The following is a 25037-nucleotide window of genomic DNA, read 5'->3' on the forward strand; positions in this document are numbered from 1 at the left end:
GATCAAGAGTGGAGGCCTTGCAGGTAAGTGATCCTGGGCTCAGGTCTTGATTCAGCCTCTTGCTGTGTGACGTTGAACCAACACAAAGAGGACCTGGTATAATGAAAAAGGTCCTTTTGAACTGTGGGCAATTATTTATTTGGAATTCAATGGAAGCAGAAGCATGACCCTGAAAATCTCACCAAAAAGCAGTGAGACTAACTTTATTTTTTGATATGTAGAAATGATTTCATTTATTTAGAATCTTTTATTTACTTAGGATGGAGTTTTGAAGTGAGTGTGTGGGGTGGCACATGTGGGTTAGAGCAACTGAGAACTGAATTTCAGTAAGCCCCTGACAACTGAAGACAGATTAAGACAAAAAATTTAGATGCTAGGTTGGAAAAAAAAATGTATTGGGAAAGTTCCTACAAAAACACATTAACAGTACAGGGTTGTTTGAAGACAGATGAGGAAAGGGGAAAAAAGAAAAATCACCCTGTACCTAAATGATGACACATTTAATAAGAAGCTTAGTTGACTAAATAATTAAGGCAGAATAAAGCAAGCATAATTTTAAAAAATAGGGCTCATTTTAAAGAAGGGTTTCAAAGAAAAAGAAGGAGCATAAACACTTATGTTGAAAATGACAATTTACAATGAAGGTCACTAATATATAATTACAGCACATTGCAAAAAGGCAAGATGAAAACAAGCTAACTCAAATTCTAGGATGAGAAATGAAAATAGGTTACCAAAGCTATCAGAAGGGAAAAGGTGTGTGATGCTGTTTATATATGGACAATTTCCCCTCATCCAAGTTGGGAGATGGGCACAGGGTTGGAAGAATGAGAGGACTGACAACCAAGTTCAAGAATAGTTTCCCCAACTCGCCATCTTGGTCTCTCTGACTCTTTCTCTCTCTATAGAAAAAAAATATATAGGGCAAAATAGCTTCATAATTTAGGAAAATGTCACTGGGTATTAAAGACTGAAAATTAATTTTTTAGCAATGGCTGGATGAGCTCTGCGGTTCTCACTGGACAAGAGAGAATAGACTGATAGATACAATAAAAGTCTCTATTTATACAGAGGGCTGAAGGGAGTTACAATCTGCTGTTCATATTTTCTGCTGTGGACCAAATAGGAAGCTGTGGTCATAAACTGCAACATGAAGGATGTGGAAGATTTAGGTTAAATAGAAAGATGGCTTGGCTGATAGTGAGAGATACAAAATAATGAAGAGGCTTCCCAGGGTAGACTGGAGATTTCCCTTTCGGGATATTCTGTGAAAAGAATAGGCTCATCTGAGGGGGTGATGAAGGTGGAGGCTAATCATGGTGCAAGGACAGTCTCAGTGATGGCCTGTGCCTTCTGGTTCACTAAAGCAGCCTCTCTTTTTAATGTCCAGCAACTGAAGCAAATGCCTAAGTCCTCTGCAGCCTGAGCACACCTTTGCTAATTTGGTTTGTAATAGATTGTAGCTTAATAAAACAGATAGTAACTCGAGGAGTTTCAAAATGTAATTAAATAATTAAAGAGTTGTAAAACAGTGTATAAACATGAAAGTATCTCAACAAATACTTAATGACAACAAAGGTTAGCTAAAGATGTATTTCTGCCAGGTGATTATAAACAAAACTGTTAAAAACGATCCTCACAGCACTGGGATGCAACTTTACATGTGGGTTATAGTTTTCACGCTCAGTGTTCACACTGGGTAAGGCATTCGTGGTGGGGGAGCACCAGTATGTTGCTAATGAGGAATTATTTTTCGAGGAGTTATTTTTCCAGCAATTATTTTTAAGTGATTAAGATGCATTGTACTAATTTCATATTTGCTTTCTCAACAGACTCTTTATCTCCCCCAACCCTTCATACCCACCCGAAAGCATATTAGATTGTCTTTTCCTGACAGGAGAAAACATAGACTAATTATTACCAAATGCACGTCATCCCTGAGAGAAATACAATGCATCAAGCTAATGTCTGCTAATTCTAAACCCACCATTAGAGAATTAAAGAGAATATAAGGATTTTGAGTTAGATAATGTATAAATTAAAAAACCTACAATTTGCAAGTTTATCATAACTTGGTCAGTAAGCTTGAGAAACTCATTAAGCCTATGAATTTTAATATGCCTGAATGACTATAAATATGAATTTATTAATATTAATCTATCCATAGAGAACCTACATTCTGCATGGTGCTTGCTAAGCCCTGGAGAAGATATTTTAGAAAATTATTGAGATGTGGTCTTTGGCTTAAGAACACTGAAATCAATCTAGGATGATATTAGCTTTGTAAGCTTGGATATATCATTTAATCTCTTTTAGTTCCAATAATAAAAAAGCATAACAACAATAATACCTATTAGTATTGATGTAAGGATTTAAACAATATATAGAAATTGTTTAATACAGAGTAAGTATTTCTATAAACTTTAGCTATAAATATAAAGTAATTATATTTATTTTTTATTTGTATTTATTTTCATTAGGCATATGTGTTAAGTATGAGTAATTTGTATTATAAGATCTCCAGTAAGGAAGATGATTGGAAGCTGGAGCAGTCACTGCAGAGAAAATGAACTATCAGCTAGGTGATGAAGGATGGATAAGATTTTATTAGACATGCAGGATGCAAAATTAAGATACAGAAGTTGGTTGTGTTTCTATATATTAATAATGAACTATCAAAAAGAGAAATTAAGAAGGCAGTCCCATTTACAATTGCATCAAAAGAATAAAATATCTAGGAATAAATTTAACTAAGGCAGTGAAAGACCTGTACTCTGAAAACTTTAAGACACTAAGGAAAGAAATTGGAGATTACATAACTAAATGGAAAGATATCCTGTGCTCATGGATTGGAAATACTAGTATTGTTAAAAAGTCCATATTGCTCAAAGTAATCTACACATTCAAATGCAGTCTCTGCCAAAATACCAATGACATCTTTCACATAATTAAGATAATAATCCTAAGTTTGTATGGGGCCACAAAAGACCCCAAATAGCCAAAGCAATCTTGAGAAAGGACAAAGCTGGAGGTATCACACCCCCTGATTTAAAATCTATAGTTACCAAAAGAGTATGATATACCAAAACAGACACACAGATCAATGAAATAGACTAGAGTGCTCAGAAATAAATCCACAAATCTATGACAAAGGAAGCAAGATTATACAATGGGGAAAAGGCAGTCTCTTCAACGGAGGAAGAGAATGAAAAAGAATGAAACTACAAAAGCATGAAATTGGACCACCTCACACCTCATACAAAAACAAACTCAAAATACATTAAAGACATGAAGGCATAAAACTCTTAAAAGAAAAACATAGACAGTAGGCTCTTTGACTTCCATCTTAGCAATATTTTGGGGGGCCAGTCTCCACAGGCAAGGGCAAAAGAAGCAAAAGTAAAAAAATGAGATTACATCAAACTAGAAAGCTTCTGCACAGAAAAGGAAACCATCAACACAATGAAAAGGCAACTTACTGAAGGGAGTAGATATTTGCAAATCATACATCTGATAAGTAGTTAATATCCAAAATATATAAGGAAATTTCACAACTGAATATAAAAGAAAAAAATGATTAAACACTGGGCAGAGGATCCGAATAGATATTTTTCCAAAGAAGACATACAGATGGCCAGCAGACACTTGAAAAGATGCTCAGCATCACTAATCATCAGAGAAATGCAAATCAAACTACAATGAGATGTCACCTCACACCAGTCAGAATGGCTACTATCAAAAAGTCAAGAAATAACAAGTGTTGGTGAAGATGCAGAGGAAAGGAACTCTCATGCACTGTTGTAGGAATGTATATTGGTGCAGCCACTGTGGAAAACAATATGGGTTTCCTCAACAAATTACAAATACAACTATCATATATAATTCAGCAATTCCACTTCTGGCTATTTAGCTAAAGAAAACAAAAACAACCAATTTGAAAAGGCATACATTTATTGCAGCATTATTTATGATACCCAAGATATGGAAGCAACCTAAGCATCCACTGATAGATGAATGGATAAAAATGTGTGTGTGTATGTGTGTGTGTGTGTGTGTGTGTGTGTGTGTGTGTGCACATAGACGGATGTAGATATAGTGATAAAATAAATGATAAGAAATACATATTTTTCTATTCATATAACCAAATATATATATTTCCTAGGTATATCTGTTCTTCATCCACAGTTCCTGAAAACATTTTATAGCCTTAAAGATGAAATGGGTGTCTCACCATGTGAATGAGAGACTTTTGGACCCCAGCCAAGGGAGGGGACTGGAGGTTCAGTCAGCCAATGGCCAATGATTTAGTCAATCATCACTATGCAAGGAAGCCCTCACAAAAACCTGTGATAATTATATATATCTCCCTTGCATCCTGCTCCTCTATGGGAGAGATCTTCCATGCTTAGAGAACCAGAATTTGTCCACATGCCACCAAGCCTGGCCCCAAGCTCCACGAGGATAGAAGAAGATCTCTTATTTGGGACCTTGCACTATGTCTCTCTCATCTGGCTGTTAACTTGCATACTTTATGGTATCCTATATTAAACTGGTAAATGTAAGTGTTTTCCTGAGTTCTGTGAGCTACTCTAGAAAATTAATCAAACCTAAGGAGGAGGTTGTTGAACCTAAGGAGGAGCTTTGTCAGAAGCACAGGTAATGGCCTGGGGCTTGCAACTGGCTTCTGGAGTCGGGGTAGAGAGCAATCTTGTAGGATGGGGCCCTTAACCTGGGGAATCTGGTGCTATATATGGGCAAATAGCATCAAAATTGAGTTGAGTTTACAGACACTCTGCTGGTGTTTGAGAATTGTTTGGTGTTGTGTGTGGGAAGACCCCCTAACCCCCCACACATTGGAATTGGGTCTGGGAACCTTCAAGGAGTACTACGGCTGTGTGAGAAAAAACACACACACACACAATGGAATATTACTTCATCAAGAAAATCAAGGAAATCTCGCCATTTGCAACATGTATGGACATAGAGGTATTATGCTGAGTGAAATAGGCAGACAGAAATAAAAATACCATACAATTTCACGTACAGGTGGAATCGCAAAAGCAAGACAAAACAAATTAGAAACAGATGCATAGTTACAGGAAACAAACTATTGGTTATCAGAGGAGAGGGGTAGGGGACAGGCAAAATAGGTGAAGAGGATTAAGAAGTACAAAATTCCCATTATAAAATAAATAGGCCGTGGGCATGTAATGTACAGCATCAGGAATAGAGTCAATAATATTGTAACAATTATGCATGGTGACAGATGGTAAACAGACTTATCATGGGGATCATTTCACAGTGTATAAAAATATTGAATCATTATGATGTACACTTGAAACTAATAGGATATTTCATATTTTCAATAGAAAAAAAAAAGATTTTGCTAGAGTGTAGCTGAGAGGGCTTCTTTGCATAGTCATGATTGAGATTTATACCTGGTAAAAAATGCTGAATGAAGGCAAACAGCAGTTGACCTTAAGTTCCAGGCAAACCATTTTATATTTTATTCACTGAAAACTGCATAGTATAAAACAAAGTGTTAAAATTATAAGACGTTTAAATCTGACTGATGAGTCACAAACTCAGACCTAGAGCCTCTGTAGTATGCAGAGTAGGCTCAACATAAGACAATGAGAAATGGTGGGACTATGGTGAACTAGAGAAAACCTTCTGTAGGAACATGGTATGTTTCTCAACTTTAGCTGATTGTTGCCTTGTGAGAAATAGGCCTAAAGTTTCCAGCCTTCAGATATGTTTCAAGATTATTAGGAAATACAAATTTTAAAATGAAATGTCTTATTTTTTAAAAGTACTGTGTTGGTCAATTAATATATTTATGTGAATTGGATCTATCCTGAAGGTTGATGGTAGGCAGCCCTTGATATAATTTGTAATTTTAAAAATGAGGAATGCAAGTCTCTGAGACAGTAAGTGATTCACCCTAATTGACATAGAGAGTGAGTTAGAGGCAGCACTGGGACCTGCAGCAAGAGTAACTTTATCCGAGGTTAAACTAAAACTCACTGGAGACCTAGGCTTTATTTCTGTCAGCACGAAGCCTTGTGAGCACCTGCCCGGAGCCAGGACATCTGAGGTTGCAGTGCAGCTTCCCTTTTGCTAATACATGTCTTCACATTTTAGGTTATTTTTCATTACAGTCTCAAAGTAAACAATGGAGCCAATGAACCAGGTCAAAATAAAACTTTAAAAAGCAAGTGTGAGCACTGGTTCTCGTTTCTTGGTATCAATGCAGTAGAGAGGAAAGAATATATCCTTGAGAGTCATTCATCATTCAAGCTTTTGGTATAAACACCAGTGTTTACATATCCTGGTCATGTCACTTGAGGACGCTAGTTTGTTTATCTTTAAAATGGAAACAGTGATGCATCGCATATAGAGTAGTTGGAGTATAACATGGAATTGGATAACTTGATGGCATGTTATCATAGCCACTTGGGTGATAACACCATGAGACTCAGTTTTAAAACATTAATTTTAAAAAGTCAGGAAAAGAGAATGATTTAAGGATAAGGAAAAGATATGAGCATTTATGGTCAAGTTTCCTGGAAAGTGTAACAAAATTCAGCAATGATAACATACAATTAATTATTAATAAACTACACTACCATTCACATGATATAAGCTGGTAAAAATGTATATCATGTTAAAGCAGAAATAAGTAAGGATGGTATTGTTATTGAGATTAATTGCTTTTATAATGCATTACAGGAGTGAAGAATTGTGAGTTAAAGCCAAGTTACTGTAAATTTTCAAGAGAAATAGATGAGTTGGGGAAATAAGCAAGATTTGTAACAGAATAGGAGTTCTCCTGTATTTACAATTATGACTCCAAAAGACACAGAATTAGTATTCTTGGAAAATAGCTGGGATGATATTTGGACCCCATCTTGGATTTAAACTGAATCTGGCATTTCCAGCTCTGTGTCACAGGGAATATTATTAATTCCTCTAGCTCTTAGTTTCCTTTTCTGTAACATATGGATTAAAATGTCTGTTTTATAGTAATGCCAGTGAGAAATCAAACAAAATGATGTCTATGAAGCACTTAAAGCAATCACTTGCGAATCCTGAGTGTTCAGTAGATGGTAACTGCTCTTCTTATCACTATTAAAATCTATTTTAAGACTCTGGGTGAGGTCAAAGAGAAATGGTAGAATATTTGTAAAAGAAAATAGAAAGAAAGGAGTAATTAAATATACTACTGCAAAAAATGCTGCAATTAATGTTTTGGACATGTAGCTAACATGATGATTTTTATATTAAAGGCAATATGACTTACGTCAGGTCTAGAATGGGAAATTCATATTTATGCCTTCCTTTTATACAATTGGTGGGAATGTTTCATCAAAGAGTAGCTCTGTGACAATAGGGAACACATTATGTATACCTTTTGTGTTTGTCATAACAATAAAGTATCTATAAAAACTATGTAAGAAAAGTATTTAACAAAAAAGACCAGTTTCTAGATTTCCTCTGCACAGTCTGTATACTTCTTTCTTTAATAATCTTTTGTAAGAAGAGATGCAAAGCAATGGAAATAAAGCACTTTTACCCTCAGATTCATTTGAAAATAAATATCTAAAATAAATAATTTCCTAAAGTTATTATTCAATCAATTTTCTCTGAAAAATACTGTTTTATAACTAAAGCATAATTAGTGTAATATTTGATTCAAGTAGATACTGAATTGGTACCATTTATAGGACTGGTGTTCATTAAAATTATGGAACATTCAATAAAAAGTCTGTGAGTGCTTTATCTCTCTGAAGTACAGAGGCACTTTCTCTGATAAGGGAATAAGTTACATATAAAATGATAATTTTTAGGGGCAAGCATTAGACCACAGGCTGAATCTGACTAACAGCTTACTTCAGTTGGTCAGCCCATGAATTTAAAAACATGGGTCTGAATGACTTTAAGGAGCTGAGGTGTTCTCCAGTCTCTCTAAGTGTGCACCCTTCCCTGCTATGCCCTTCTAGGTTTCTTTCGCTCAGTAATCCACGCCGACCCGTTGGGTATCCATGACCCTGGTAACAGTATATACCAAAAGAACTTATTTAATTTTTTAGTGAAATAACTTCTTTGTAAGTCAAATAGATAGATTTATGAGTTATCAGTGCAAAGAACAATTTAAAAAGTTAAAAAGCGGCACTTTCAAGAGATCTCACAGAGATACTCTATAGGTACTCTTACCTTCTGAGAGTCATATGCAAGCACTCTAGAGGCCAATCTGACTATATGTCACCAGATCTATAAAATAATACGTACCTTGTATATTTTTATTGAAATAAAATCTTTAAAAAATGTTTTACAGAAACATATATTCAGAAAAGTGCTCAGTTTATAAGTGTATAGGTTGAATTTTGGAGGGCACACACCCCTGAGCAACAGCACCGAATAAAGATGTGGCTTGCCCCTAGCACCTCAGAGCAATCCGCAGGCCTTTCCAGTCACTGCCCTTCCCCAGGGTGATTACTCTCCTGACTTCTTTCACCTTAGACTAGTTTTGCCCATTTTTGAACTTCACATAAAAGGAGAGTCACAGTGTTCCCTATTCTGTGCCTGGCTTTTTTGTTTAACATTATTTCTGAGATTCATGATTATACTTTAGGGTGATGGGAGTAGAAAAATCATCTGATGTTATGTGCCAAGGGCTCTAAAAAGATGTGTTCACAGTGACCTGCAGTATGCTCCTCCATATATGTGGGGTAATTTGGAGGGAAGATGTACAGTAGAAACAGGAAAATAAGAAGATACATACATAGAAGCTATAACAGGTATTATGTGTTAAGTTCTTCAGGGAAAAATATATCAAATGCTTTTCCATCCTTGCATACATATTAGAAAGTTTAATGGAAACTAAATCTCACTGTCTGCCTTGATGAATTATAACCAACAGTACCAGTGATCTCCTGCCATCAGCACAGAGAAATGGATGTCTGCGCCCATTCCCAGAGCTAAGCACCTGCCTGCAGCACACACAGGACCACTGTTCTCAGGACCTTTGGATTCCATGGTTGGCAGACACTCAGTGACCGGTACCTGTGTCAAGTTGCAAAGAATTCCTGGCCACTGGCACTCATCTGCTCTACCCTGCCATCCTATTTCTTTTTCATTTCTCTCCTCTTTTTGATCTTGGAGTTCCCCTCTAGCCCAGTGACATGTTTCCCCATCTGTTCATGCAGATGGTGCTATCCAGAGAAGTCAAAAAGTTTGGTGTCCTCAAATCCCTCTTGATTCATTGCTTTTCTTTCCCACAGAGTAGTGGGGAAACAAATGAGGAATTGGAAGCCACACTCTAAAGCACAGAAAGGTCACGACTCTTACTAAGAAATATAATCATGTTCAAATTGCAGTTTGAAGTGATTTCTGTCTACATAAGTTAGGAAAAAAGAAACATTCACCTGAACAAAACTGTCTGCAGTAGCTGACAGCACCTGGAATATAGAATTAAATCCTCCACTACTCCCCACCCCTTCCCAAATCTACAACTACAGTAAGTCACCAACTACAGTAATGATCTACTGCAAACTTGGCTCCATGTATTTTTACCCTCTTTTCTATTCATGCCTATGTAAAATAAAAACTGGCAAGGATAAAATAGGTTTTTGAAATTAAAGAAAGTTATCACTGAATGACAGTATTCTGATTTGACACGATTAAAAAATATTACAAAAGATGAAATTGAGACAAGTATTCTACCTGTGATGTAGAAGCCTGAGCATCAATTGCAAAGAACAAAATCACAAAGAAAAGAAAAGTAACCCAGGGATATAGCCTCTTCCCTGTCTAAGATGTTTGGATTTTCACAATAAAATAAACACTGAAACTAAAATCTACAACAATGACATAAACTAAATTCAACCTCTTAGGTGATTTCAGAATCTTGTCTCCCCAAACTGGAATGTCTAATAATCCATATTATTTGGAACTTGTCCTCTCAGAGTAAAACACTGGTTTTTCTTATGCTTAGAATTTAGGAGTTTATTCTCTCTCTGTTGTGTTGATAATCCCCTCTGTTCTTTCAATGTATATCTCTGTCTAGCCCCTGGCCACCCATGCAGTGGACATGGGTTTTTCTTCCTTGAGAGTAATTCCACCTACCCCAGACATATGATTTGTCCCATCCCCTCATCACAGAGTGATAGCTGATTGTAAGGAGACTGAATAATTTAACAATGATCCTTGAATTAACCCTTAGTGAATAACCAGTATAGCAGGTGAGATATGCAATTCTGTCACAACTAAATGAGCTAAGAAAGAAGCAGCTGGAGTAGGGGGCAATGTTTCTCATTATCACACTAAGAACCTCTTTCACATGGGCATACGACTGTCTGCTGTGTCCCTCAGATAACTGCCCAAAGGAAAAATCCACCCATGATTCCAGCCAAATGGGTTAAAATACTTAGGATTTGGGAAAAGCATAATTTGAAGCAAATGTGTTTTTTCCTTACCAAGTAGTCAACCTTCACTCCTTCCACTGGAGTGGAAGGATATTTGAAGAGATACCATATCTCTTAAAATACCACACTTATTGCAAATAATAAGGTAACATAAGAAAACACCATATCAGTAGAAATATCCACACAGTCACAATTTGATTTTTGGTTAAGTTACAACTTGGGAAGCTGAATTCATGATAATTGCTGGTCTTTGGTTTCAAAATGCCTTATCAGCTGTTGAAATTGACATCACCTTAAATAATCCCTGTGCTAAAGAAGTTCTCCCCACTAAAATAGAGAAATGCATATGGTGTCTACTAGATAGGACAATCATTTTATTCACCTTATTAAAATATAATTATCTTTGATAATTGGGATCTACATATCAATTTGATTTTATGCTTCTCTCTACTCCTCTTAATTTATCTTCGTAAGCAGATCCATGTTTAAAAACACTGGACACATTTTGCCCGAGATGCCTTCATTGAGACAGAATGATAAAATCAATTTGAGGTAAACCCTGCAGAGATCACAGATACCATTCAACTGATAAACAGGGTCAGGTAGTTGGATTGATAAAATAGGAAATGCTACAGAAAAGTTGCAATTACTCATTGATTCACATGTTCTTCACTCAACAAATATCTTTACTTGACTTCTGAGACAGGTGCTGTTCAAGATGCTGGGATACATAGGCAATAAAACAGATGTCTCTGCTCTCACGGAACTTATATTCTAGTAGAGTGAGGCCAATAAGAATAGTAAAAAAATGAATAATGAATTTAGTTGTAAAGAACACAAAATGCAGTAATGTGAAAGAGAGGAAACAGAGTTCGGGTAAAGTAGCGTTACTTAACTTTTTTCTGTGAGAGCATGTGAGTTGTTTCTGCCCTGGACCTTTGTGCTTCTGCTTTTTCTAACTGGAACACTCATTCCTTAGATCTCTGCCATCATTCTTCATAAATAACATCTTGGTTCAGATGTCACCTCTTAAAATAGGCCTTCCCCCCATCCCCTCACCACAGTCATTCGTTATCAGGTCATTCATTCTGTTTAATTTTCTTCATAGAACTCCTCATAATTTGCAAGCCTCCTATTTATCATTAAATATCCTTTTATGCTGGTGGTTTATGTTTCCTTCACTGAGGGTAGGGACTATATCTGGCTTATTTACTCCTGCACCCCCATCCCCCACATGGAACAACATGAGGAGCTCACTCAGTAGTTGATTGTATGAATCAGTGCGTAAATGAGCTAAACATTCAGTAATTCACTTGACTGCAGTAGCCCTGCTTCATTAAACATAAAGCTACTAGTATGTTCTCAAGCTACCTTTTGAACACTACCTAGAGCTTCCTAATGTTAGTCAAAATGAATAATTGCATTCAGCTATTAGTTACGAAAATTTGAATATTTCTACGTGTGCTCTGCCACTTCCCACGTCTTGCATTGGCTCATTTTTGTGCATTAAACCTGTTAAAACACAAAGGGCATGCATGGGCTTTGGAGTCAAATGGACTTGAATTCTATTCCCAAGTTTGACACTTAAAGCTGTGCTACTTTAAACAAGTTACTGAATTTGTCTAAGCCTCAGTTTCCTCTTATTTAAAAACAGAATGCTATTAATATCTATCAGATGGGATTCTTTGGGGATTGGAAGACACAGTGTATGCACAGTGTATGACACACACCATGTACCCAAGTGATTTTTGACTATTATGATTATCTTAGTAATTATAACAATAAGCACAACTACAACATTTATTGGTACATACTGTATGCCAGCTACATTACTTGGGTCATATAATTTAATTTTGACCTGTTAGTTAAGTGATATTAATTTTCAGTTTATAGTTGTTAGATAATTTTTCTAAAAGCCACAAAACCTATAAAAACAAACTTCGGAACTTGGATCCTTCCCCATTCTATCCTATGTCTTTTCCTTTTACTATTACTACCTTCTTCCTCCATTAACCTCCAGTTTTGGAGTCTTAACTTTTGGAAGTCTCACTTGTCTTTGCATATCCCCAGTACCTGGCAGAAGCATTGGTATGTAATAAGGATTTACCACCACTATTCCTCTTGCTGAATATGATACTATGTTAATCACAATGGGAAACACAGAACAGGTAGATACATGTGGCAATGTAGTTAGATACAAAGTTAGACACATGCAGCAAACCTCATAATAGCAATTAATCTTTACAAACAACTTAATAGGTGCCAAGCACATTATTAAATGCTTTATAAGTATTCATTCACTTCATCTTTCCAGGATTCCTACAAGGTAGGTACTATAAAGTCCTAATGTTACTGATGAGGGAGCTGAAGCTCAGAAAGATGGAGCACAGGCAGTGACAGAAGATGGCCTTGAAACAAGGTAGTCAGGTCCCAAGTTCCTGCTCTGCAATACTGCCAGTCCAGTAGCTTTGTATTCTGTGGCCTCATTACACAATGATGTAAAATGCACAGATGTCTCCTAGTATTTTGATTCCAAAAGAAGATTTAGTCTTTATGCCTGGTCTTTTCAGTAGTTTCCCTTAGTTGTCATACTGTTACAGCTGCTAAAATGTAAATCCTAATTATTTTCTCCATTATGGCTAGTGGGGATAATCCAACACAGAATTATTATCTTCCTCCAAGGATTTATGGTTATTTAGCATTTTGTTGCCTTTTGTTCTGTCGATAAGAGCACAGATAATGAGTGCTTCTGCAAAGTGAAATAGCTTGAGTATTTCATAATGTGATGACTATGATTGAGTCATTAGCCTATTATACTGGTTTAGTTTCCATAAGGAAGGCTTGCTTTATTAGTGACCTCCAGAATTAAGACATAGAGATGGGCTTGAAATCCTCCCTTGTCATTTAGCAAATCAAGTAATTAAAACTATTACCAAAAGTCTTTTAACAAAAAACTCTGAAAGAGTTTTCCATAGGTTGGGTAACTTTTCGTCTCCTTCATTTTTTTCCTCTCTATGGGGAATAAGGCTGAAAAATAACTCAGTAATTTTTTTTTTTTACTTGCTCCAGAAAATAAATATAGATTTTCTTCAGGGTACTCTGGGATCTTCCCCCATAGGCTGGTAGAAAAGAAAGATACTTTTCTAGTTTGTCTGAAAGTTATAGGCATGGCTGATGGCTCAGAACTTCCTCTGCTTTCCCTCCCGGGATGAGAGTATTGCTGCTAGTGTTAAGGTTAAGAATCTCAACGAGAAGACAATGTCTGTAAATCCTTGACATGAAAGTACATAGGTTACTGGGGTAATTATTTTCTGGATTATGAAGTAAGAATTGAGCTTCTGGAATTCAGCTGAAAAGCCGACAGAGTAACTCTCAGGTGGCCTGTAGAGTCTCTGGGAGCCACAGAAGCCTTGTGGTCTTCTCACTTCCACTAAGGTTTTGTATCTTGGGCTAATTAAATTAAGACTTAATATAATCTTACAGTGCTTGCTTTTCCCTAGTCTGCAAACCTCTTGAAACTCCACAATATAACTGTAAAATTCTGAAAACTATTTCAAAATCCATATACCCCAGATTATGAACTATAGTACATATTGCTTCTCTTTGAACTTGGGTGTTCAGAAAAGTGAAACAAAAATAGCTTTACCCATTTAAACTATTGTAAAGTAGAAACCCCTTCAAGAATAAAGAATGAAAAGAAGAATGATGATATTTAATTACACTTGAGGAACATACTACATGTGCTGTATGAATGGGAATAGCTATGGGCTAGCCAAAACTGTGCGTACCCCTACTGCGGAATCCTGCTTAAGACAGAATATGCATACCATCTATTTGTGCATGGTGACTATCACAATCTCTCTAGAGGGGAGATGAATGACTATTAGAAGTGCCTTTCAGGGGCCTGGGAAATTCAGGCTCTCTGTTCTCTTCCTTCCATCAACATTTCAGAATCTGCTTCCTCTGAGAGTCTTTTGCATGCATCTACCTGGACACAGACTGCATTCTTTCAGTATCTGGGGAAGTGACTCAGATCATGGGCTTTGAGTTCAATTCTGAGTCCCAAAATTAACTAGCAGGTATTTACTTTCCCAAAGCCTCAGTTTTCCTCGACTATAAAATGGAGATAATAATAGCCTGCTTTACAGAATTGTTTAATGTAGATGATTCAGGACTTGACATATGGGAAATACTCAGTAAATGTTTCTACCACTGCTACTACTTCAACTATCCCTATTAAACAAATGGTCATTTATACTTGAATAGGTCTCTTGTCTAATTAAAACTCTATCATGAGTGAACTCATTAAAAATACTATCTAGTCTAACTCTGTATTTTGTCTATTTGCCAAGCAAATTGTCAGCAAAAGCTGCCAGCAAAGTTCACTAATTTAATGAAATCAGAGTTCTACAGAAGTTATTCCAAATGAAACTGGAGAAATTTTTAGTTTTAAACTAATGCTGAGGACAATTAGCATTGTTTCAAGGTTTGATTTATGGAAATCCCTTCTGTTTTCTTTAGTTTTGACATGAGAAAAACAGAAAAAAAAGGTTGATTTTATATATATATATATATATATACACACACACATACATACACACACACAAACATACATTCTATAAATAGAGATATATAAGTATGCACACACAAGCATATTTACAATAGCAACATTCTTAATCACCCACTTGGAAATATTTTGCTTATAATAAAACAAAACAAAATTAACTAAATTTAATTAAATTTAATTTAAAAGTGAAGATCTGCCTTCTTCCCATGCTGACAGTATTCTTCTGACCCAGACGATTCACTCCTAACAAAATCAGGAATATGTAAGTGCTGAATGTGTTATGTAAAGCAGTGCTATATATATAGATACATTCAAGAGCCTAAGAAAAACCTGTTCTCAATGTGTTTTAATGTTTCTTCACACTTCACAGATGGAGCCTACTTGAATGACACCACCGTACTCATTCTTCAGGTGAGCAATAGGAGATCCCTATCTTTATTGGAAGTACAGCTGGTTTTTTCCTTGCTTTAAATCCCTGGAATCTCTGACCATTCATCTTTTCTGCAACAATGTTTTCACATCCTTGGTCTCAATCTTCAGACGTCCAGCTATCATTTGACTGGAATTCATGAACATGAGGACAACCAGGGACCCATCTAGCTGGCACTGGGTCCAGGAGACTCTCTGATTACTGGAACATGATGGGTCAGTAATATTTAAGAAAAAAGAAGTTGGACAGACTTTCTTTTCCTCTTTAAATGTTTTCTCTAAAAATCCAACAAAACATGGCAATAAAAAGAGCCCCCTGTATTATTTCCTAAAGCTGATAAATACATAGAGCCTCCATTTCCAAGGTCTGGAGAATGGAGTGATTCTGATTCTTCTGTTTTCTATTTGGATTTCACCTATTTGCTGATGTCATTCAGTGATGGGTCCAAGTAACCAAATGACTTTGGCAGCAGCCATAATAGCAAGCCCTGGATTTGGAGTTAGGAGTTTGGGATTCTACTCTGTGCTTTTGCTATTAACTGCCTGTGTGATACTAGGCAAAATCACTTCCCTCTCAGAGCCTCCCTCTTCTCTTACGTAAGAAAGAAGGAGGTGAACTTGAAGAAGTCAGATATTCTAAATACATTTCTTTTTAAAATAAAAATTGTATAGGGAAAAATGATGGGCAAGAAATTACTTTTAAAAATTATCTATAGCTCTTTAAAGAGATGCATTCTATAAAAATACTATTATGCAAATTTTCCCACAGAGTTGAGGTGGATGGAGGTGATTTTTCTTGCTTAGAAGGCTGAGAAAATCTAGGGAGCTGTGTCTCACACTCTGGCCAGGAGGACTGATATTCTTAATAAAATTTCTGTTGTTCTATTTGACAAAATGCATTCACTCAATATCTCTATGAAAATGAATTAAATCAATTAGGAAATCTGAATTAAAAATTGATATATTAATGTTTGATAGACTATGTTTCACTGTGGGATGGATACTTGGATATTCACTTGCTTAATATCCTGTGCTAAAACTTTAGGAGTAAAGGAAGAAGATAAAATGAATAAAACTCTGCTTATCTAAATTCATTACAGGCTAAAATTATCCTTTGCCGTTTTCCCAATGACAGAACATACACAGCAGGAGGTGGCTGAATTGCCTTGTGCTTCCTGCTGAATTTGTCTTTAAGAATGTGAACCTTTAATCAGAAGTGACATGTTTCTGATCTAATGTTACATATGAGAACTGTATAGACATATGAAGTCAAGGCCTTGTCCCTTACACCAAAAGAAAAATAGCTATTTTTTGATGGGCCAGCTGCTACTCAAAGAGCAGGAGTGCTCTTCCTTCCATAAGAACTGCCCTAATAAAGTCAGCATCAGTGCATCTCCTGAGCCATTTATTTAACCAATGAGACTACAAATTACAACAGCACAACTATAAGATTATAAATTGTGCCACAAATAGCTTTTTCTTTTTGTCACCAAAATATTAAGTAAATTTTAAGCAGCAGCCCTGCACTTTATAGCAACAACTACATATTTCACCTTTATATCAAGTCCACAAACCACATACTACAGGGGATAAAAAAATATATCCCAACATGTTCTGTAATGGTTAAAAAATGAAGTGAGGAGGTTTTATTGATATGGAAACATGTTTATGATATATTTGTTGTCAAAGAAAAAAATCAACTCACAGAATAGTGTACATAATATGAATCTGTTTTCATGAAAAACAATTTATAAGCTTTTTTACTAGAAAAATATCTGGAAGAGTATAAAACAAAGGACACAGTGGTTATCACTGGTTGGTAGGTTTAAGGGCAATTTTATTTCACAACTGTACTTTCTAAACTTACAAAAATGAATATGTATAACTTAATAGGAAGTCTTTTGTTTTAGTTATATTTGATTTTTAATGTGTGATAAAATGTTTATGATGTAATGTTAATGACTTGGTATAAATAATATGAATTTAAATTTGGATTCAGTCTCTAAATTTTAATAAAAATGTACATTGTTATATTCACAAAAAGATGCCATCAACTGATAATTCAGGTTTTCTTGTATTTCTGAATGCAGTGATTTTGTTTTTGCTTTCTTAATTAATAAGAAGGTGTTTTTCAAGGAGATAAATAAAATTACTAAAGCACTGAAATACCACAGAGCAAATACCAATATTGCTCTATGAATAATGAGGTTGAAATCCTAAAAGCATATATGCCATATATTAGCAAATCACAGGAAAATGGGATTTTTGGAGCTAGAAAAAAATTTAGAAATCACTTAAATGAGTAATTATAAGAACTACTAATTGTAGACTAGAACACAGACCTCCTAATTCTCTGTACAGTGTAATTATTCCTTTGCTTTTTGAATCTAATAAATATTCTATAATTTTAAACTAAATAACAGTTTAAATTATATCTATGCAATGTTCTTTATACTGCCAACCAGATTAAACCTGATTTTTACCTGCTAATGCTTCATCTGGGTTCACTGACAGAAATACTGTATTTCCTATGTTCGTCATTTTTTTCTTGAAGTGCTCTGAAAGTGATTTGATTGGATCCATTTTATTTTGGAATAAAATATAGTTAATCTGTTTGAAATATCTGCTTTATAAATTACTAGAAATTATTTGCCTAGTAAACTGAAAAGTCCTTTGTCACCGATTCCACAGGTGGGTTACTCCCAAGAAAATGTTCTTTCCTACTTCCAGCTGTATCTCCAGACAGAAATCTCTAAATTGTATTGTTAAAGACAGGAGGCATTTGATTTTATGATCAAACTGGTATAACTGCACTGTCAACCATCCAAGAGTGAAGGTAAGAATCTACATTCAAGGATTTCATATTCCTTAGCCACTAACTATAAATTTATTATTGAAAAAGCATTATGCATAACTTTTCTTAGTTATACCTATATCCTATAGATCTTTAAACAAGTGGAGAAAAATACACATGTGATAACACATGATAAGAATAAAAGGAAAGTCTTGGTTCAACAGAAACCATACAACACTCAATTAAATGAAAATTGCTGAGTGCATGCCACAAACGAGGTCTGGGTGTGGGGAAACAGGGCAGCTTGTAAAGGTGGCCAAGGCTGCCTCGGTCTCAAGCCGGGCATCTTTTTCCTTACTCCTGATCTCATGTTGCCAAATACAGTGACTGGTGATAACTGGCTCCACAGTAAGTTCGTGTCCTCAATGTTGTTTGACAATCCTCTAAGTTTTCCTTAGTAGTTCCCCTTTTCTGACAGACTCTAGCCATGGCTGGTCTGACCTTTCCCCTTCTCTTCACTCCACTTGCTTATTCCTACTCTTCTCATTCTAGACAATCTTGCACCTTCACAGAATCATGAAAATAATTAGGATAAAATTTTATAATGTAAAACTACTTTCTTGATGTTTTAAGCCTTTCCTTTCCCAGTCTTCTGTTTACTTATCAAATATCTCCAACATCCACTTATTTATTAAATAGTACATTGGACATTTACTATCCACAAATTAGCATGTTACTTCAAATATGTAATTTTATTTTCTAGTTTGATGTTAGATTACACATTCTTTTACATTCTTTGATCATTTATCAATTTTCTGTGGTCATGGATCCCACCTACTAAGCCACACGTGCTCTGAGATGAGATGATCTCATTTTCAGACAGCTACTGAAAGTGGATTCTCTACCACTAAGAGATTGAAGTATCATTCCTTAGCTGCAGACTTTTAAATCTTGAGTAATATATCTTAGATAACAGAACAGGAGATTCCTAGGCCTCTGAAACATAACAATTTTTTTCCTTTTCCAAATTTTATCATGAAAATTTTCAAATATACAGATAAGTTGAAAGAATAACACAATGAACACTATGTACACCATGAAATTCAACAAACATTAATATTTTGCATACTGCTTCCTCTATATTTATTATGGTTTATACTTGAACATTTCACTAAAGAAAACCCTAAGAAGAAGCTTACTTAGATCATCTGAATGACTTCCCCTCCCCTACTCAATATCTGCCAATCTCTGTGGCTCACAACTGAGAAGAGTTTAAGCCCTTTGCTTTTACCTTGACCTAGTATGACATTGAGCTCAGAGGCCTCCTTCTACCCAGTTTCTTCGTTGCTGCCTATGTCTGGGTCTTCATGGTTGCCTTTCAATTAGCCTTATTCAGTGTGATAAACTTTGCCTTCACCAAGTTCCTTGCAATGACCTCATCTGTGCTCCAGGATTCCACACAGCAAAAATCCCTTTAGTAAACTGGGACTGACATGAACCTCAGACCTAAAGATGTACCTTCCATAGAAAACTCAGATATGTTGTTCCTTAGGGCCTTATTTATCAATCAAGAACAAGGTCTGTGTCTTTAGATCTAATGAAAGCTGTATTCATCTAACTTTCTTTTTCTTCTTTTTTTTTTACCCTGTGTGTTCTCAGGTGATTCTTACTATTCTTTATTCCCAACTTGCCAGTACCTAAGGATCAGGACAGAATGGTGATGAAGAGCAACATCTTTGCATTCAAACTACTATGTTTTTCCGAGAGTAGCACACAATTTCCTTAGTTTCTTCATATTAGATGGAAAAACACTCTTAAGGGCTAAAGTCAATATTAAATGAGAAAATATAAGCAAAGTTCTGGCACAGTGACAAGTACATGCTCAGTTCTTTAATAAGTGCGAGCTTCTGATACTAATACTACTAGTATGTGTTTCATTGCACCATTATTGAACATAGATACAGGGTAGATTTCTTGCTAGGCCGTCAGCAATAGAAAATGACTGAGCTGGAAATAGGTAAGTAGGAGAAGGGGGTAAGTAGAGCTGAATCAATCCTAGCAATGGTAATTGAATTCTTTTTACTTATTTATTGAAAATGAACCTCTTGGAACTGAGAAGAGAATATATGGTCTGCATTCAGTTTCCAGCCATGAAATGAAATGTTCTACTTTTTATCAGTAAAAACTGCAATGCAACATTTATAAATTTCCTGAAAAACCTTGTTATCAATTTCAAATTCAGAATTAACATTACAACTGAGAACATTCACAATTCATGAGCCTTCCCTGTCCAGAAGTGTTAGTTTTATGCCTGTCAGATGTGTCAGGAACCTGCGTAGTTGGGCAAGAGCCTTTGTTGGGAGTGGGAATGGAAGAGTGATGAATTCCTGCTGCCGTGAGTTGGAGTTACAGCAATGGTGTCCAATTGGTCTTCACAATAAGAATGAAAAACTGTCAGTTTTTTGTCTAATTATTGGCTTGATGATATAAAGAATCCATATTTATCATCTATATTGATTCTTTCTTTTCTCTCTCAATTCCAAAGACATACTGACTGTTGATTTTTCCATCTATTTAACCTTGGATATGTGCATTCAGAATTTATTGACAATTACTGAGCTTATTTACCATGTAGTTACTTTGTCAGTGCTGGATATAAAGGAGAGAACACCACTTGTTCCCTGCTCTGAAGATGGGCCTTCCAAGGACACAGGAAGAACTCAGTGCAATGCCTATATGATTGTTGTGAAGATTAACTGATTTTTTAAGCAAAATGCATCCAGCACTGTGTTTGATACTTAGCCAGAACTTGCCACTGGCCAGTCCTCTTTCCCCTCATTCACTGCTAAGTGGGGGATTATTTCTGTGTCTCCTACTGCCTTCAGGAGTCTGACCTCTCTCTGTGCTTAACTCTTAAAAAGTATTAACTACAACCTCTTTTTATTCTCCATCTCCCCCACCATTACCTGGTAACCTTCATCAAGTCTTTTTGATACCACATGTTTTGTAGTTGTTTACAAGTAATAAGTTTAGAACAATGTATCTGCTAACACAGTTCTTCCCATTAGTACTTCCACAGTCCACCACTTTGGTGGAATCTCTGCAGACACTGACAGTCAACTTATTTTATCTCTGCTGCTTATTCCCTAAGGCATGTATGTGAACAGTGCTGTATTCAATCAATCTCTTTACAGCCAGTGGCTGACACAGTACAAACAAGCTCTCTGTCTGCTTCACCCTCTTTCTCCCTCCTTGAGTAGCCAAATGCCATTTTCTTGACCAATATGATAAAAAAAAAGAAGATCGTTTATAAGGATCTATGACAATATACCAGTCAAACACACTGAATATACCAGATAATGAAAATGAGATGCAACCAATAAGAAAAATGCGGAAGTGAGAAGCATCCCAATGTAGTGGTTAAGAGCTGTAGCTCTCAACTGGGACATGAGTTCAAATCCCATTCACAGGTTATTTTCTTTGTGATCTTAGGCAAGTTTCATCAACCTCAGTTTCTTTATTTGAAATTAAAGACTATAACAGTTTCTAACTCATGAAGTTGCTCTAAGGATTAATTATAATAATGCATGAAGAGCTCTTAGTTCAAAGTCTGACCCTTAAGAAGTGTTCAATAAATGAATATTACTATGATGATGATGATGATGATAAAGTAACCACATATTTATGTAAAACAGAATATATCAGAGGTAATTGAACATTTCAGAATTTAGCATTTCTTCCTGATAATGCAGAGGACTCCTATATAGTGTAATGTTTTCAGAGGAAGATAAGTAACTTTTTTCTTAATTTTTTTTCCTCAGAAAACCATCTATCACTTCTAATACAAAATAAACTTTAAAAGAAGAAATTGCCTTATTTTACAATTCATTTGTAAACCCAAAGAACAGAGAATCATAATTCTTTTCTGACATAAAATTACATTTAATAGTATATACTCATTATTAATAAACATGAGATGATGACTTTATTTCCAAGTCTGATTCCTCTTTGGAAGGTCAGAGGACACAAAAAGCCTTCCTGTCATCAGAGGACCAGACCCAGTTCATGCAGTTTAGGAGCAATTTATAAAACAGAGCATCTGCCACGTTCAAACAAGTATTTGGCATTCATAATTTTTTCCCATTTTAAGGAAACCCTACATTTCAGCTATTTTGATATTGTTTATCCCTACTCCGTAAAGAAAGCAGCTTTAGAATCAACAGCTGATATTAGAAGATAATTTAGAAAAACTGAGTCTTAGCCAGCAGTAAATCCCTTTGTAAACATGCTCCCTTAAGCTCTCAGATGTCCACTGGATAAGAGATTTAACCACTTATCCCAGAACTGAAGGAAGGCTAAGTAAAACGGCACAATATCCCCCTCCAATAAATAGCAATAACTATTTCATTCAGGAAAAGTTCGATTTTGAAATGTACGCTACAGACCTGAGGCCATAAAGGACTGTTCCATCCGGATGCAGGCGGATCATGCGGTTCTTGACGGTCACTCCGTGCACAAATGACTTCTTATCATTCAGGAAGTAGGTATCAGGCACCCAGAGCTGGTCTGCCACTCTATTGTCCAGAGTCAAGTTTAAAGGTATTACATTATAGGACAGCCTCTTATCTCTCCAGGCTTGCTGAAAGTACATTGTCAAGGTATAATCCTGTGAATGTAAGAAGAAAATGGTTATTTTGTACCTAAGCATACTTGGGAGATAAACAAACACTTCAGTATTCAGAAGAAAAGAAAGTATATACAGCCTAATGCTAGAGACATATACTATACTATTAATATGTAGGCAAACATTAATTTACTAAACCCATTCTTACTGAGCACATACTATGTGCTAGACACCATGATAGGCACTGTAAATACAGAATTGAAGAGAGCATATCATTGTGAAATTTATTATATGTTACCCAGGAAGAAAGATGGTAAGGGAAAATTACTTAATAATTAATCTGTTCCACAAAGTGGGGTACATAGGATCTTAGGTGGAACACAAATACAATGGTGAAAAGTAGTTAATTACAGTTGTAATTGTAAAAGTTTGTCAATGAGAATGCTAACTAGTCTAATTGAGGGGGGTTTCCCAGGAGAGATGACACTTACACTGAGACATGTGTAGCTTCCCAGCTATATACACAATATTAGCTCTGTCAGTATTTCATGAGAATTTTAATCCCAGGATTATGGATTGACAGGCTATGCTCTTAGTTTTTGAGAAAAGTGATCTGTTACAAAGTGAATACTGGAGTCCCAGTTCCACCATTTCTCAACTGTTTCTAGAATGCAAATTTATACAACTTCTTTTCACTTCGGTTCCATTAACTATAAATGGGTCTTTTAATACACGCCTGATCTAACCAGAAGATTATTATGACAATTAAATGTATAACTCAAATGCAATTTGCAAACTACAAAAAGCTATGTATTATGAATAAAGCATTTACATATACATTGTGACATGTTTTATCCATTAGAAGCCTATGGGAACAATGTAATTGCTCTCTCACCCTCATTTAAATGACTAAATGAAGGGCCAAATATTCATTTGAAAAGGATAATTACCGTTCTATTTTAAAATCAGTTCACAATGCCCTACTTGAGGGCTTTTTGAAAAACCAGAATCATGTATTAATCATCTCTGCAACCTAAGAGCTAGCACAGTCCTAGGGCACAAATAGTGAATGAATGAATGAGAGTCCAATAAGGTATTTGTACTGGATTTCTGCACTTACCTGCATACTTTTGTGGAAAAGATGTAACTTCAATCCCTATGAGGTCCCTGAGTTTTTCCAACCCTTGTTGAGATTTATACATCTTCATTTGGTTACTTAATTTTAAAATACGACTTGTAAGATACTATCTGCTAAAAACATTGAACAGTTTTTGTAGGAAAAGTATAATCCCTCTGCAAAAAATGTAAATATTTTCCCTGATTTCACAAATGTGCAAAATTTGGTCTCAATGAAAAGTGTAGAAATAAACTTCTATTCTAAGAAAAGATATATTAATTAATATCCTCAAGGCATATCAAATAATTGTACATGAAATTAACTTTGGTGGATCACTTTAGTCGTGCTCTGGACTGTTCTGCAACACTGTGCTTTAGCGAAGAATTAGAATTAGTCTGAGGATCTCTAGCAGAGCATTTTGATTTATAGTAAAAACAACCTTAAAGACTTGGGAATTATATAACTAGAAAACAGGAAAAGGACAAGACACATTTTTTTGCATGTGCCTGTGTTACAAATAATCTAAAAAGTATGATATAAATAAGGTAGGCAATTTATACTGCACTTGAGAGAACACATTTGGTGATTGATTACCAGTCCTTGGATATAAAACAGAAATTTTTCTTATTTTCTCTATTAGAAGATAAAGTTACTTAAGCTTTTCTGATAGTAACCCTTCTTAAGATTTAGGGGAGATAATACTCTTTGGAAGGTTTTGGGATTTACCAGTCAGCTGAGATGTGTTTGGACAAAGGAAATTGTATTCTCTTTTGGGCTAAATAAATGGTATATTGTGAGATCTTGTGTCATATGCTAACTTCTGTTATTTGTCAGTAAGGCAATGCCTACTAAGAAATGCTCCCAGACAGACCCTGGTGATTCTGCTAACCATCAAATCAATTTTCATTTCACATATTTTTAAATAATATATTATGACACTGTCAAAAACAGAAGAAAATTAAGAATCTAAATAAATGTTATTGGATTTAAAAAAGAGAGTAGTCCTGTGTTCTACCTCTCCCCTAGGTCTCCATCCACCCAAGATATATCCTTTGAACATTCCTATAGAAAGCATATAC

At 35.5% G+C, this 25037-nt stretch overlaps 1 protein-coding gene across 4 annotated transcripts in view; it reads right to left on the bottom strand.

Annotated features, from left to right (window-relative positions):
- The window catches only part of GABRB2 (gamma-aminobutyric acid type A receptor subunit beta2), a 230575-nt gene that overhangs the window by 121938 nt on the left and 83600 nt on the right, over nt 1-25037 (bottom strand). For all 4 annotated transcript variants that reach the window (XM_036919787.2, XM_036919710.2, XM_057491447.1 and 1 more), the window contains exon 5: nt 22663-22883. In XM_036919787.2, coding sequence (XP_036775682.1) covers nt 22663-22883 — 221 coding nt within the window. The remainder of the gene's footprint in view (nt 1-22662; nt 22884-25037) is intronic.

Source organism: Manis pentadactyla, chromosome 2 (genome assembly GCF_030020395.1).
Source record: "Manis pentadactyla isolate mManPen7 chromosome 2, mManPen7.hap1, whole genome shotgun sequence".
NCBI classification, from domain to species: domain Eukaryota; kingdom Metazoa; phylum Chordata; class Mammalia; order Pholidota; family Manidae; genus Manis; species Manis pentadactyla.